Source organism: Coenobita brevimanus, chromosome 54 (genome assembly GCF_032717465.1).
Source record: "Coenobita brevimanus isolate Jiangsu-jjx chromosome 54, ASM3271746v2, whole genome shotgun sequence".
NCBI classification, from domain to species: domain Eukaryota; kingdom Metazoa; phylum Arthropoda; class Malacostraca; order Decapoda; family Coenobitidae; genus Coenobita; species Coenobita brevimanus.
The window spans coordinates 29,369,665-29,384,664 of NC_137007.1; the positions used below are offsets into that span (position 1 = coordinate 29,369,665).

The 15,000-nt window shown below is 39.7% G+C and overlaps 1 protein-coding gene across 1 annotated transcript in view; it reads right to left on the reverse strand.

The window, feature by feature from the left end:
* The window catches only part of LOC145401072 (zwei Ig domain protein zig-8-like), a 46,133-nt gene that overhangs the window by 29,462 nt on the left and 1,671 nt on the right, over positions 1–15,000 (reverse strand). The window contains exons 2-3 of the mRNA XM_080273444.1: positions 8,211–8,398; positions 2,666–2,742 (exon numbers count right to left, since the gene is read on the reverse strand). Of these exons, the coding sequence (XP_080129570.1) occupies positions 2,666–2,742; positions 8,211–8,398 (265 nt within the window). The remainder of the gene's footprint in view (positions 1–2,665; positions 2,743–8,210; positions 8,399–15,000) is intronic.

The following is a 15,000-nucleotide window of genomic DNA, read 5'->3' on the forward strand; positions in this document are numbered from 1 at the left end:
CCACAGATGAAGTTTGCCAGATCATGTCCACTGCTGTCTTCCTTAGCTCGCATTCTAATCTGAGAGGGTCATGGTATTTTTTTTTCTCTCTCCACTGATGATGCTTTTTGACGTGATGCTTCAGGGAGGGAAGTGACGGATATGCCCTAAGACGAATTAAATCTTGATACAGTAAAACAGTTGACCAAAGCATGTCCTTGATTGTACGTATACGGTATTCTGATTATGATTTTTTTTGAAGACGTTGAAGGACATAATAATAATAATAATAATAATAATAATAATAATAATAACAACAACAACAAATATGATCATTAAAGACTTCCTGCTTGAAACTATCACTTGAATTATCAGTGAAAAACTTTTAATGGATGACTTTTAAAATCCTTCGAAATCACTTCCAGCCAGACGAGTGGTGTAAGAGAGAGAGAGAGAGAGAGAGAGAGAGAGAGAGAGCGTCGAATCCTCCCCCACTGTACCGTCTAATACCCGATTCCCAGTCTTAATAGAGAAAAACGCCCAAATGATTTCAATTCCCAGCATTTTAACACTTGAGTACACAGACCTGCTAATGGCTTTCTCATCCATAGGAAAAAAGGCGTGTGTGTGTGTGTGTGTGTGTGTGTGTGTGTGTGTGTGTGTGTGTGTGTGTGTGTGTCCTTTCTGTTTACTTTGTGTGTGGGATCCTCATGCAGTTGACAGGTATTGATTGTCAGTCTTGTTCTATGTGTGTGTGTGTGTGTGTGTGTGTGTGTGTACGCGCGCGCCAAGTTTTATTTCCATGGTTTGTTTCTCGTGGGTGTCGGTGTTTTAATTCAACTGAGAGAATAATTAAACGTGGTAGTGTTGATACTGTTACAAAGACCCATCTCATGGTAAAAACAACTCTAGTAGTCAATGATTATCAGTTCCAGACGATTTAATTCAGTTGGGGCCGTCATTATCGTCTTTTTCTAATTTTAACATCAATTAATTCCTTTATCTTGAGAAACTCCCTGCTTTTATAAGGGTTAATGAGAGCTATATCATTTTTCTTGCCTTGGAAAACTCTCTTTTTCTATAAAAGTTGGTGAGAGACGTATAATTCTATCTGGTTTTAAAAAGTTTATTCAGAAATGAGTAAAATCGCTCATAAACTAAATGAACTTTTAAAAAATCATAGTATTATTAACACTGGCCTTGTTCATTGCCACTTGATGCTGTTCATATATTGGTCATATTATTCATATATTGATTTTATTCAGATGATCATTCAATTATTGCCCCAGTTGAAAAATTTGGGAATCTGTAGCTTAATGACTCCAAAAGAATATTGCACTTAATACTGTGACGCAATTAGTGCATTTAATATTGTGAGGCAATTAATGCATTTAATACTGTGACCCAATTAGGGCATTTAATACTGTGACGCAGTTAGTGCATTTATACTGTGACGCAGTTAGTGCATTTAATACTGTGATGCAGTTAGTACATTTAATACTGTGACGCAATTAGTGCATTTAATTTTGTGATGCAATTAGTGCTTTTAATAGTGACGCAATTAGTGCACATAATACTGTGACGCAATTAGTGCATTTAATACTGAGACACAATTAGTGCATTTAATACTGTGACGCAATTAGAGCATTTAATACTGTGACGCAATTACTGCATTTAATACTGTGACGCAATTAGTTCATTTAATACTGTGACGCAATTAGTGCATTTAATACTGTGACGCAATTAGTGCATTTAATACTGTTAGGCAATTAGTGCATTTAATACTGTAATGCACATTCCATTTTTCCCTTCTTCAAACAACTGCATTTCGCTCTCTGTTATCTTGTTTGTGTTTTTTCGTGGGGGCAACAGTCTTACATGCTCTGGCCTTTGGTTCCTTCTTCCTTGCATAAAAAAAAAAAAATCTGATTGACTTAACGAATTGCAGTCACTGTCAAACACCTCAATGCAAGACTACGTCAGCTTAATAAAATCGTCTGGAGGTCATAGGGATGGGAAATGGGTAATCGGCTTGAAGGGGTTAATTCTTTCTCATACCAAACGATTTTCGCTCAGCTACTTAATTTCAGTTGTATTTCATTTCGCTCATTTCAGATTCTTTCATTCAGTTTTTAGAGTTTCAGACAGGAGTGGTTGGATATAGTGTTTGTTCATCTCTCTCTCTCTCTCTCTCTCTCTCTCCATTTATCAATCATGTTATATATTCATCTATCTGTGCACACATATTTGCCCATCTGTTTTTCTCTCTTCATCCAGCCATCTGTCCATCCCTCCATCTATCTATCCATCTATCTATCCTTCTATCTACTTATCCTTTTATCTATCCCTCCTAGCCCCTTCATCTCCATATCCTCCCTCCTCACCGATTACAGGAGAACCTTTATGGAAACGATATGGGGTCTTTTTTCCCTCCTTCCTTCCCTTTTCCTTCCTTCCTTCGTTTTCTTCCTTCTTTCCTTCCTTCCCTCGACGTTTCCTTTTTCTTTCCTCCTTCTTTCCTTCTTTTTCTTCCTTCCCTTGGCATTTTCTTTTAATTTTCCTTCATTCCTTCCTTTCTCTCTTTCCCATTTTGCATTTCCTTTATCCCTCCTTCACTTGGCATTTCTTTTTTTTTTTTATTCTCTCTCTCTCTCTCTCTCTCTCTCTCTCTCTCTCTCTCTCTCACCTGTTGTCATTATGGTAGGTACTGAAGCCCACTGTAAGGATGTGATACTCTCCTCCTTGCCTTCGAACCCACGATACCTGAAAGAGAATGGGATGGAGTTAGAGAGAGAGAGAGAGAGAGAGAGAGAGAGAGAAATTAAGCAAAGATTTAGAGCATGAATAGAAGGCAAATAATAATAATAATAATAATGATAATAATAATAATAATAATAATAATAACATACCTCTAATTTTATCTGGTCCTAACGAGAATGAAATATAAAAAATATCTTAATAACTGTAATGAAGACTGCATCCGCTTCTGGTAGAGTCCTAGATTGTTTTATTTAACCTGTACTCTTTACATTTAACTAGGGGGAATAACTTAGACAATAATACTAATCACGAAGAAGTGCTGTGAGGGGAATTTAGAGCCTTAGCTGTATTTCACTGCGACTGAGCTACGGATAATAAGCTAGAAGACGAAATTTTCCTGCAGTTTAATGTGAACGAACTATAGCCTCATCGTAGAAAATAATGATACGGCCTGGTCTTTATTGCAAATTATTTTTCATCATCTAATAAAGATGGATTTTTAATTTGCTGAAAAAAATAGAACATGGAGTCGAGATTGATTTTTATATAATATTTTACTGAACTGACTCAATTAGATTTTTTAAATGTATTTTGTCATGTTAATATTACCATTATTTTAACGGCTGACAGACTTCATTATTTCCATGCTTTTTCCTTCCTTCTTTCCCTCCCATTGTCCATCCTTTCTTCCCTTTCCACTGTCCTTCTTTCTTTCCTTTCCACTGTCCTTCCTTTCTTCATTTTTCCTTCTCTGTCCTTCATTTTTCCCCTTCTCTTTTTCCTTCCTTCCTTCCATATCAGTCGTCCTTTTTTCGTGTCTTTCTTTCCTCAAATTTCCCTTCCTTTCGTCCTTCATCTCTTTATCCTTCCCTCTTCTCCCTAAATTTCCATTTTATCGCTCCGATCTCTCTCTCTCTCTCTCTCTCTCTCTCTCTCTCTCTCTCTCTCTCTCTCTCTCTCTCTCTCTCAAAATAATTTCAGTTTATTTTTCCCATCTGAATTCTTTCCCCCTCCGAGGTTCTCTTTTATATATATATATATATATATATATATATATATATATATATATATATATATATATATATATATATATATATATATATATATATATATATATATATATATATATATATATATATATATATATATATATTCTCACTCATTCTCTCTCTCTCTCTCTCAAATGTGTGTCAATATTACCTCTGACAAATATCTGAAAAGACCCATTCTCATATTTCAAGCTTAACCCCCCACATATTTTCTTTCATTTTATATTTTTTATTTATTTATTTATTTATGTTTTCTCTACTCAGCTGCTTTCGAAACTGACGAATTCATGGGAATTTTTTTAATATTTAGCGTTTTATGCTTCATTTTCTTGCTATTTATTTTAATCGACACATCAACTCATTTATTTTGGTTTGTCTTTCTCACCTTGTCGTGGTTTAGAGATTGGCAGGTTCTTGGAAGGACCCTCGTCCTATTCTGTACTCTGTGCGTCTCTTTCTTCCCTCTTTATCAGTCAGTCAGTCTATCTATCTATCTCTCTATCTATCTATGAAATGGTCCATCTACTTATTTATATCTTTTTTTCATCCATCAATCAGATTATTTAAGAGACTGAACACTTTTTAGAAGGAGTATTTTCCATTTTATCCCTTTTCTGACCCTTCAACTTATCTCCCCACTTATTTGTAGCTTTCTGTTTGTGAGACTGAAAAAATAATTACAAGGATATTTATACAGTAGTGTCCATTTTATATATTTTTTCTTACCATTGCACATAGCCTACATATTTCTCTGTCCATATATCAATCTATTTTCTTATGTACCCCTGATTTTCTTGTTCCCAATCACTTTAGAAGGGGAAATTCTTGGAAGAACTCTTGTCATATTTCTCACACTATTTTCCCTATTTCTCACGAGTAATATTTCCTTACTTACATATCCGTCTGAATTCAAAAGCCTTTCATCTTTTATTCCGTCTAGTTTCGTTTGAGGAACTGGTAAAAAGTATAAAGATGTTTGTATCATTTTTTAAAGCAAAAGTTTTATTCTAGTCATGGTTAAGATTTAGGGAGGAAGAAAGTGCAGGAAAAGACTTTAGAAATATAGAGTCAAGAATGCATTTGGGTTGGAGGGAGACTGAGAGTTCTTTGTCCAATACAGCATTATATACTTAACTCACAAAATATTTAAAGCATTTCTACCACACTACACTATTGTACACTACACTACACTACTTTATAAAACACACACACACACACACACACACACACACACACACACACACACACACACACACACACACACACACACACACACACACACACACACACACACAACGTCTCAAAAGCAAAGGGGAGGTATTGTCGGCAGAATCATAACATTGATTGCACCATCTCGTAAAGAAGAGCGGCGTTGCATGATTTATGAGAGAGAGAGAGAGAGAGAGAGAGAGAGAGAGGGGATGTGTGTGTGTGTGTGTGTGTGTGTGTGTGTGTGTGTGAAATGTGTTTCTTTTTCTCACACGAACTGCTTTATTGAAGAAATATTTTAGCAAGTAGCGCAGGCGTTTCTGTATCAAGTGTCATGACATGTGTGAGATACAAAAACAGGATATCAACCACAGTCATTTGCACACAATTGACAAAGAAATGGGTTATATATAGAACGCATAAGCTACTGTCATTCTCTACCCTAACCTAAGCTATTACTCTAACCTAACCCAAGCAGACTGACCCGCCCCTGCAGCACATGAGGTGGTCCCAGTGGAGGGCTATTTACGGACCACCCTGTATCAGAATCACAAAACTTTTATCTCACGGACAGTAAGGAAGATACTTTTGTGTATCTTATTTATGACAGTCTGTGTATCTGTGCTTCCATCTTTGTCTTTATTTCTAGCTGTATGTTTGTTTATTTATTTCTACTTATACACCTGTCTGTCTGTCTATCTGTCTATATTTCTTTCTCTGTCTGTCTGTTTCTCTACCTAATTACCTAGCGAGCTGTCAGCCTATTTTTATCTATCTGTATCTGCCAGTCATTCTATCTATCTCTCTGTTTCTCTAATTATTACCATGCATCTAACTAGAGACAAACTCAACAGTACCCGCATACGGTATCACAAAATCTCACCATCTCCATCATCAACAAAAACCATCCATCGAACTCACAGGACTGAGGGGTTGGCTGTAAGATATCACACAATTATTAATTCATCTCCCCACATTTTTCCACCATGTTTGTGTAATTGGCTCCTGTATGAAATCCCACGCACATTACAGTAGTTCATCGCTCCGTGATTTTCCACCGTTTTCGTGTAGGTTAATTGGTTCCCGTATGGCATCACTGGCCTATTAACTCATCTCCGCGGCCCATGAACTCATCTCCCCGGCCAAGTAACTCATATCCCCAACCTATTAACTCATCTCCCCGTGTTTATGCCACTGTGTCTGCGTAACTGGCTCATTAATATTACAGGGAGATTTCCCTGGGGGGTTGGGCAGGATGGTGGAATTTCCGAAGTGTGTGCTGTTTCGACACCTCTCGCTCTAGTTCCCTGTGTTATTTTTTTGTGATATATTTTTGCTATTTCCAGATGATTAAATACAGTTTAGAGGAGATTCTCGGTAATGAAGAGGTCAGTGAAGATCATAGCCAACTCTTTCAGTTTAAAAGTCTCTTCTAAGTTAAAGGAAGAAGTCTAGAGATGGCAAGAATCGAGTACAGAAATGAACTGGAAAATACACTGTTGGCTTGAAAGGGTTAGAGCAAGAACCATATAAATGAATAAAGAAATAGAGAATAGACGCGTGGCTTGAGAGGGTTAAGCTTTGTCTTCCCGTAGTGATCGTCAATGGTGGACCGTGAATGAAATAGATGAGGAAGTATATGTAGTATTAACGAACGATTTTGATATATTCAGCGCATATCTTCAGAACAAATAGCTGACTGTGATTCTCTCTGTCTGTCTGTCTGTCTGTCTGTCTGTCTCTCTCTCTCTCTCCATCCATTCATCTATCTAATCAGTGTCTAACTTGAAGGGGGATATACCCAGACCCAAGCAGTCTTACCTAATCTAGCCCAATCTAACCCTGATGGGCTAACTTGCTAACCTAACCTGTCCTAGAGCCTCGCGGACAAGAAAAACTGCCCAAACTCTACTACAGTTGGGAAATTTGCGAGCAGGTGGGGAGAGGGGTGGAGGGGAGGTGATGTGCGGAGGGAGGGAGGAGATGGAAGAGATCTGGAGAATAGGGAAGGGGAGAGGAGTGGAAGGGAGGAGGAGAGGAAATGTGGAAGATGAGAGGAGGAAAGGAGAAGGGAAGAAGAGAGGGGGAGAATACATGAAGGAAGTGAGGGAGGGAGGGGGAAGGAGGGAAAGAAGGAGGTGGAGTATGGAAGCAGACAGGGAGGGAGAGAGGGTGGGAGAGAGAGAAAAGGGAGAGGAGTAAAATGGAAGGGAGGAAGATGAGAAGATGAGAGGCGAAGGGAGGAAGATGAGAAGAGAGGAGAGAAAGGGAAGAAGAGAGGAAAGGAGGAAGAAGAGAAGAGATGAGAAGAGACGAGGGGAAGGGAAAGGAGAGAAAAAGAATCCGTGGAAGGAGGGTGAGGAGGAGGAGGAGGAGGAGGGAGGTGAGCGAAGGAGGGAGGGAGGGAGGGAACGAGGAGAATAACGTGGATTTAAGAGAAAATATTTGTGGTAGATTTCCTTTGAATTTGTTTTGTCATTAGGAATTTATCCTTAAAGAATATATGAGTGTGAGGCCTTTGGTTTTCTCTCTCTCTCTCTCTCTCTCTCTCTTCTGTGTGTCTGTCTGTCTGTTATCTATGTGTCCGTTCCTCTCTATATATTCATGTATGCATGTATTTCTGCATGTATGTATGTATGTACAGTATGTATGTATCTGCCTCAATGATGCTTGTGCAGTCAACGGCATAAACCTGTTAACTAATTCTCGTAAACCCCACACGATGCTGCTCAGACTGATAGATAGAAATTTAGGCTGTGTACATTTATATATAGATCGGCAGAATTAGATAGAAAGACAAACGCTGATGAACGTTGTCTGAGGAGCTTAGAGTAATTTTGTATGATTGGCGAAGGTTGTGTGGTGAACTTAGGATCATTTTGTGACTTTTTTTTAATGTTTAGTTAGAGAGGTTAGTCTGGGTAAGGTGTAGGTCCGGCGTGCTTAGTAATGCTAGTATGGTTAGTAATATGGACGTAATACAGATCTATAATTAACATACTATAGGATATTGAGGTGTAATGTGTAAAATAAGTAGCGAAGGAATGGTAGCTACGATATTTATAAAAATCATATAGCATTCCATCCCGAACACTACCCTAATTAGCCTACCAGGTAAACTAAGGCTAATCGATTCTTATACAGGCACGAGTAAATTTTCAAGGTGAAGGAGTGACCCAGTTCCAACAGGTGAAAACAAACAGGCTGACTCACTGCATTGTCGTTGAGCCTGACGACGTGGCAGGCGAGGGTGGCGGTCTCCCCGGCGTGTACGGTGACGGTGGCGTTGTAGTGGCCTAGGATGGCGGGCAGGAGGGCCGCGTCCACCGTAGTAGGGGTAGGGGGGGCCGAGGTGGCAGGGGGCGCCTCGATGCTTGGGGCGAACCCTCCTGCCGTACACACTGTGGGGAGAGACTCACATTAACCAAGGAGCCCTGATCTCTCTCTCTCTCTCTCTCTCTCTCATACCTCCTCCGTCAACTCATTTTTCCTCTCGACATAAGTGATGTTCCCAACCCAACGCCGCCGACACCTTAGTTATATGAGAGAGAGAGAGAGAGAGAGAGAGAGAGGACTTAAAAAATCGAGACCATTCACTATAGATACTGAAGACCAGGAAAATGCATGGTACCTCTCTCTCTCTCTCTCTCTCTCTCTCCCCCCCCCTCTTCCTCTCCCTCTCTCTTCATTATAACCAAGATGTCGGCGGGGTTGGGTTGCGAACATCACTTACGTCGAGAACAAAAATGTGAGCTGACGGAGGAGGTATGTGTGTGTGTGTGTGTGTGTGTGTGTGTGTGTGTGTGTGTGTGTGTGTGTGTGTGTGTGTATGAGAGAGAGAGAGAGAGAGAGAGAGAGAGAGAGAGAATACTAGCTCCAAGAATAAATGAGGAAGAAAATAAAGTTACACAGTTGCATAGATAAACAGACCACACAGAACTTACGACCCTAAGTAGGTGGGCCGACCTTAATAAGACGAGAGAGAGAGAGAGAGAGAGAGAGAGAGAGAGAGAGAGAGAGAGAGAGAGAGCAGTGGTTTCACGTCTTCTGTATCCCAATTATTTTTTCTACCTATTTTTCTTCCATTCAATCAAGGCTATACATTACAGGTGTAGCAAGCGTCGTGAAATGGGAATAAAAATAGGGATTGATTTAGAATAGGTAGTGAGAGTGGAATAGGGAAATAGGGAGAGTATAAGAATTTTTGACAATCTGAGAATAATACTTGAGGTAAGAAAGATATACGGGCTGAGAATAAGAGATGGAGGTTGAGAATGAGAAGAATGAGGGGTGAGAATTGATGAACAAAGGTGAGACGAGGAATGAGACGAGGGTGTGAGATTAGAGAGAGAGATAAAGTGAGTGAAGAGAGCAGGGTTGAGAGAGATGCCGCGAGGGAGAGTTACGAGGGAAAGATGAGACCTGGATAAGAGAGAGAGAGAGAGAGAGAGAAGGATGGGGTGGGGAGGTGTCACATAAGAGTTCTAAAGTTGGAAGCTCAACAGACAACCCCTATCTCTCTCTCTCTCTCTCTCTCTCTCTCTCTCTCGTGCTTCACTTTCGTCCCCTGTGCATTTACCATGCAAATATCTCCTCTCTCTCTCTCTCTCTCTCTCTCTCTCTCTCTCTCTCTCTCTCTCATCCATCACCCCTGACAATTATAATCTTTTTTATCTCTAACTTTGCGCACCCCATTTTCAGTTCTCCTTCCTAGACCTTCATCCGTTTTCTGTTGACACGAGGAAGTTCCATCTGTCTAGGAGTAACGTATACAAACTTTGCATGGGGAAAATAAAATCATCTCATGGTAAAAGGGATAAAATAGTAACACGTCGTCGGGGTGAAGAGAAGACATATGAGGATGATTTTGAGATGTGGGGTGGACTGATATATGAGAGAGGGTGAGTGAGTTGGAGAAAGGGCTGCTTGACAGCGGAGGACAGGGTGCCATGGAAGCGATTTGTTTCTGGCTACCATTTATGAGATCATGGCTTCTGGCGAGAAATAGATAGACAAATAGATAGATAGATAGACAGATAGACTGACGGAAGTAGGTAGACAGACGTTTTCGTTTAAAGTTAGGGACTTCGTGTAATGCTTCACATCTCCTTCACGCCACTTTTCCTCTGTTTGTTAATATTACCAAGATGAGAGTGGCCTGCTGTGTTTCTGCTGTGTTTCTGTTTCCGCAGCTGATTCGCTTTGATATGATGCACCAGGGGGGGGGGGACCGCGACCGTACCCTATGTGTGTGATGTAAGCGCGTGGAAAAAGAGATTATTTTTTATCTCTGTACATACAGTATTTTCCAGTTTTTGCTCCTGATTATACACAGTCTTTCGTAATTTCTGTTAACACACTCAGGCTCCTATGATGCCCTATTAACTGAGTGTAACATCCTTGCATCAGTTAAAAATGAGATTAGTGTCGACTCTCTCTCTCTCTCTCTCTCTCTCTCTCTCTCTCTGAACATCAAAGATATTCCAATCAAGTAAAGGACCGCACTGGTATCTTAGAGCACCTTGAGTTTAATACGATGCGGCAGAAATTAATGCACGCCCGAGGGGTATAAAAACACCGAGCTCGTGTCTCATTGCTTCAGTCACACGCTCACAGAAGTAGTGGGTGTTCGTCTGTCTTCTCTCCGGCTATATTTCTCTACCCGCCTCCCCGCCCGTCTCCACACAGGCGGTAGATGTAACCTTTAATGTTGAGCAGCTTCTCTCAGGGTGCCTCTCTGTCTCTCTCTGTCTTGGTCTACCTTTAACCTGTCGCAGTCTCTCTCTCTCTCTCTCTCTCTCTCTCTCTCTCTCTCATCCACCACTACATAACCCGATGTTAACGACCCCTCTCGCTCATTCCCCTTCCTCCTCCCCTTCTTTTACTGGCCATCTACACCTACTCTCTTCCTCCCCTCTCTTCTTTCCTCTCTATTTTCCTCTTATTTTCCTCCCTTCTTCCTGTCCTTATCCTTCGTTTTCCTCTTACTTATGTTTTATTTTTTTTTTCGACGACCATTTTTTCATTATTTCGATTCTTTTTTTTTTTTTTTTTTACTTCTACTCTCTCTCTCTCTCTCTCTCTCTCTCTCTCTGTCCTGGTTTCTTGTATATTCCTCTTTCTCCCTCTCCTCTTTTTTTTCCCATTTCTCCCTTCATACCAACTTTATACGGGCAGTGAAAGTGGGAAGAGGAGGAACAAAGGATATGAGAGAGAGAGAGAGAGAGAGAGAGAGAGAGAGAGAGAGAGATTTTATTTTTTTTCCTCCAGGTCTACTTGTTGCGGATGGGATGTAGTGAGTCCCCAGATAGATAGATGCGGTAGATAAATAGATAGATAGGCAGATGAATAGATAGAGATAAGCTATGAAGGGAGCACTTTTCATCCTGCAATATAGATAGACTGATAGATTAAAAATGTGGGTGGATAGATAGATAGATATGTAGGGAGATTGAATGATAGATTGAAATGAGTGGTTAGGCAGAGATAGGAAGATAGATAGAGTGATAGATTTAAACATGGAGGGTTAAGCAGATAGACAGGTGAATGTACTGATAGATTAAGATGCGAGTAGTTAAACAGTGTAGGTAGATAGAGTGACAGATAAATATGTGAGCGATAGAACATAGATGGGTAGATAGACAGGCGTAATGGAGAGAATGCCAATATTCCGCCATTCACTACATCGACATCATCTTCCATTCCTGTCTTGTCCTGTCATTCACACTCCTCCCCCTTTTTATTCACGTTATTTTATCCCTTTTTTCCCGCTTATTCACGACCTTATCCTGTCTCCTTCTCCATTATACACGTTATTCATCAAAAAATCATTCCTTGGACACCCCTTTTATCAACGCAGTCCAGTACTTCATGTCATATCCCCGGCGACCATAAACACCTCTCCCAGATCTTTATTATTCTTTTCCATATTCCCTTTCTTTATTTTCCTTCTCTATCCTCATCCTTTATCCACCTGTCTACCTATCCCTCCATCCCCCCATTAGCACAATTCTGTATTCTTATTACGTATCTTTATTTATTTTCTTTAATTTCCTTCATTAATCTCAATTTTCCTGTCCCCATCTTTACCAACCTCTCTCCCTCTCCCTCCATTATCCCCCCCCCCCTCTTCTGTGTCCTCTGCCCCAGCCTCCTTAAAGACTGTTTCCTGTCTATCTTCCTTTACCCTCACTCTTCTTTATTTACTTCCCTGTCCTCATCTTTTGTCTCTTTTTCTATTCCCACCTTTATCATATATTCCTGTTTCTCCATTCCCTCCTCCCCCTTTCCATTGCCCTGTGCCCCGGCCATCTTAAAGACCTGTTTTCTATCTTCCTTTTCCCCAAGTCTCTTATTTATTCTCCTTTTTCCTATCCTCTTCTTTGTTCTCTTCTTCCCTATCCCTCTTACCCCCTCCACTTGCTGTGTCTTACACCCATTCTCCTGTCTTTTATCTTCCCTTTCCCCAATTTCGTTCCCTGCTTTCCATTCCCTTATTCCTACTTTTATCCACCTGTCTCCCTCTTCTGCCATTATCCCCTCCCCTTCCGCTGTCTTACCTCCACCACCTTAAAGTGTTCAGGGGTCAGCCTTAAAGATGTAGCTCTTAGGCTTTACATTTACCTGGCATCTTTACTTCTCCTTTGTTATTTCTAGGTGAGTTTCTTATATGCTTCGGTTCTGTATTTATTTTTGTCGTAGGGCATTTCTTTCACTTCTTTGCTATTCCTTTTTTCCTGTGTTCTTATTCTCACTTCCTTATTTTTACTTTCCTTTCTTGTCCTTTCTCTCTTTTCTCTCTTACTGTTTTGATTTTCCCTTTTCCTCTTTCACTGATTTCCTCGCTTTCTCCCTCACTTACTTTTACCTGTCTCTCTTCTCTTTGTAATCTGCTCTGTCAAATTTCTCACCTCGAGAATAAAGGACTTTGAATAAATGGAGGCTTGGTATTTTTCTTCTTTCACTGTCTTTGTCACCTCATAGTTTTCCTCTATTCTCGCTTTTCTTTTTTCATTTTTCATATTCCCCTGTCTTTTATTTTTCCTCATATTCCACTTTCTCATTTTCTCTCATTTTTCTCCCTTTAGCTTCTATATCTTTTTCTTTTTTTTTCCTCGCTTAAAAATGTAGCTTCAGGATTTCTCTAGCAGTTTCACCTCTCTCTCTCTCTCTCTCTCTCTCTCTCTCTCTCTCTCTCTAAGCTCGAAGGAATTTTGTTTTTCTGCTGGCTGGTTTTATTTCATTTTTTCCCCCTGTCGCCTGACTCGTATTCAATTTTTTCCTTCCTTCCAACTTTTTCCTGACCTTTTTCCTGCTTTATTTTGTGATTCTTTTCTTTCCCCATCTTTTTTATGCTCACCTTGCAGTTTTTTCCCGTACCGGCTCCCACCTTGTGTTTTTCCTTCATCATCATCATTATTATTATTATTATTATTATTATTATTTTATTATTATTATTATTATTATTATTATTATTATCATCATTTTTCATTATTGTTATTATTATTATTATTATTATTATTATTTGATTTTGTTGTTGTTATTATTATTCTGTGGTGATCTAGTGAATTAAGATTTTTTGTGCCCATGAGTGTTCAAGTCTGAGGAGAAGTTAGGGCTTGTTAGTTTCAATATGCAGCTCAGGGGAGAGTTACTAGACACCCTCACCTCACCTCTTAAACCTACAGACGTGCTGTATATATTATTCCTATTATTTCCAGGCCACTTACCTTGGACTGTTATATTTCCCTGGAGTCATGTGTTGTTGAGATAGAGCATTTATTCGCCCCTTCAGTATGAATGACATTCGTTGGTTAAATAAAAGTCAGGAAGAAAAAGTTACCAATCCTACCGAAAGAGTTAAATATATGGAGTGAATTGCCTAGCCCCGGGCCCCTACGCTGCTGATGGGGCGGGAAAGAATTGGATGACTGATGGTTGTTATCTGCACCATCGACCTCTCCGTACTCTTTCTCTCCTTCCCCCTCCTCCTTTCTCTCTTTTCCCCCCTTCCCCCCTCCTTTCTTTCTTTCCCTCTCCACTTCCTTTCTTACTTTCCCTCTCCCCCTTCCTTTCTCTCTTTTATGTCTCTCACTTTCGCTTAAATGTTAGCTTTCTGTATCTCTTTAATTTTACCTTATTCTTGCTTTCTCATCTGCCTCCTCGTTTATCTTTTTTTTTTTATCTTTATTTGTCAGTTTTTTTTTTTTCATTCTAACCTTCATCGTTGCTTTTTGATTAATCTCTTTGCCAATTTTCTTTTATTTTCATTTTCTTCATCGTTTTTTTTCTTTATATTGCCCTTTTTCATTCTTTCTTGTCTTTTCCCTTTCATATTTTTTTCGTTTCTTAATATTGCATCGTTTTTCTTCTCACCAACTTCCTCGTCTGTTTTCTTTTTCCTTTCGTTTTGTATTCTGTTATTTTCTTTCGATTTTATCTTATGCATCGTTCGGTCCTGTGCATCCCTCTTTTCTTCTCTTCCTGCACCCCATCTATCTTTTTTTTTTTTAATCTCTTTTTTTACTCGTATCCTTATATTCTCCACGCTTTTTTAAACTCTCTTTTCACACACTCTTCTCACCTTTATATTCTTTTGTCATTAGTATTATACGTATCCCCCCCCCTTTCACTCTCTCTCTCTCTCTCTCTCTCTCCATCACGTCAGGCTGCCTTCACTCACGCACTCCTCCACTATATCGAGCAAGGACAAGAAAGCAGCACGAAGAATGCACTAATGAAAATGCAGAAGTTCAGTAGAAATTGCAGGCTAAATTCCCTGTGAGATAGTAGGGGAAGGGTGAGGGTAAGGACTCGATTAAATGGAGGCTAAAAAGAAAAGGGAAAAAGGAAGAGAGAAAAAGAAGAAAAGAAAAAAGAAAAAAGCAAAAACAAATGGCCGCTTATCAACATTGCAAATAGCCTTAAGACCACTGCAGAGATTAGGGATATGGGGGATTAGGGATGGTAGTAGTAGTAGTGGGTAGTAGTAGTAGTAGTAGTA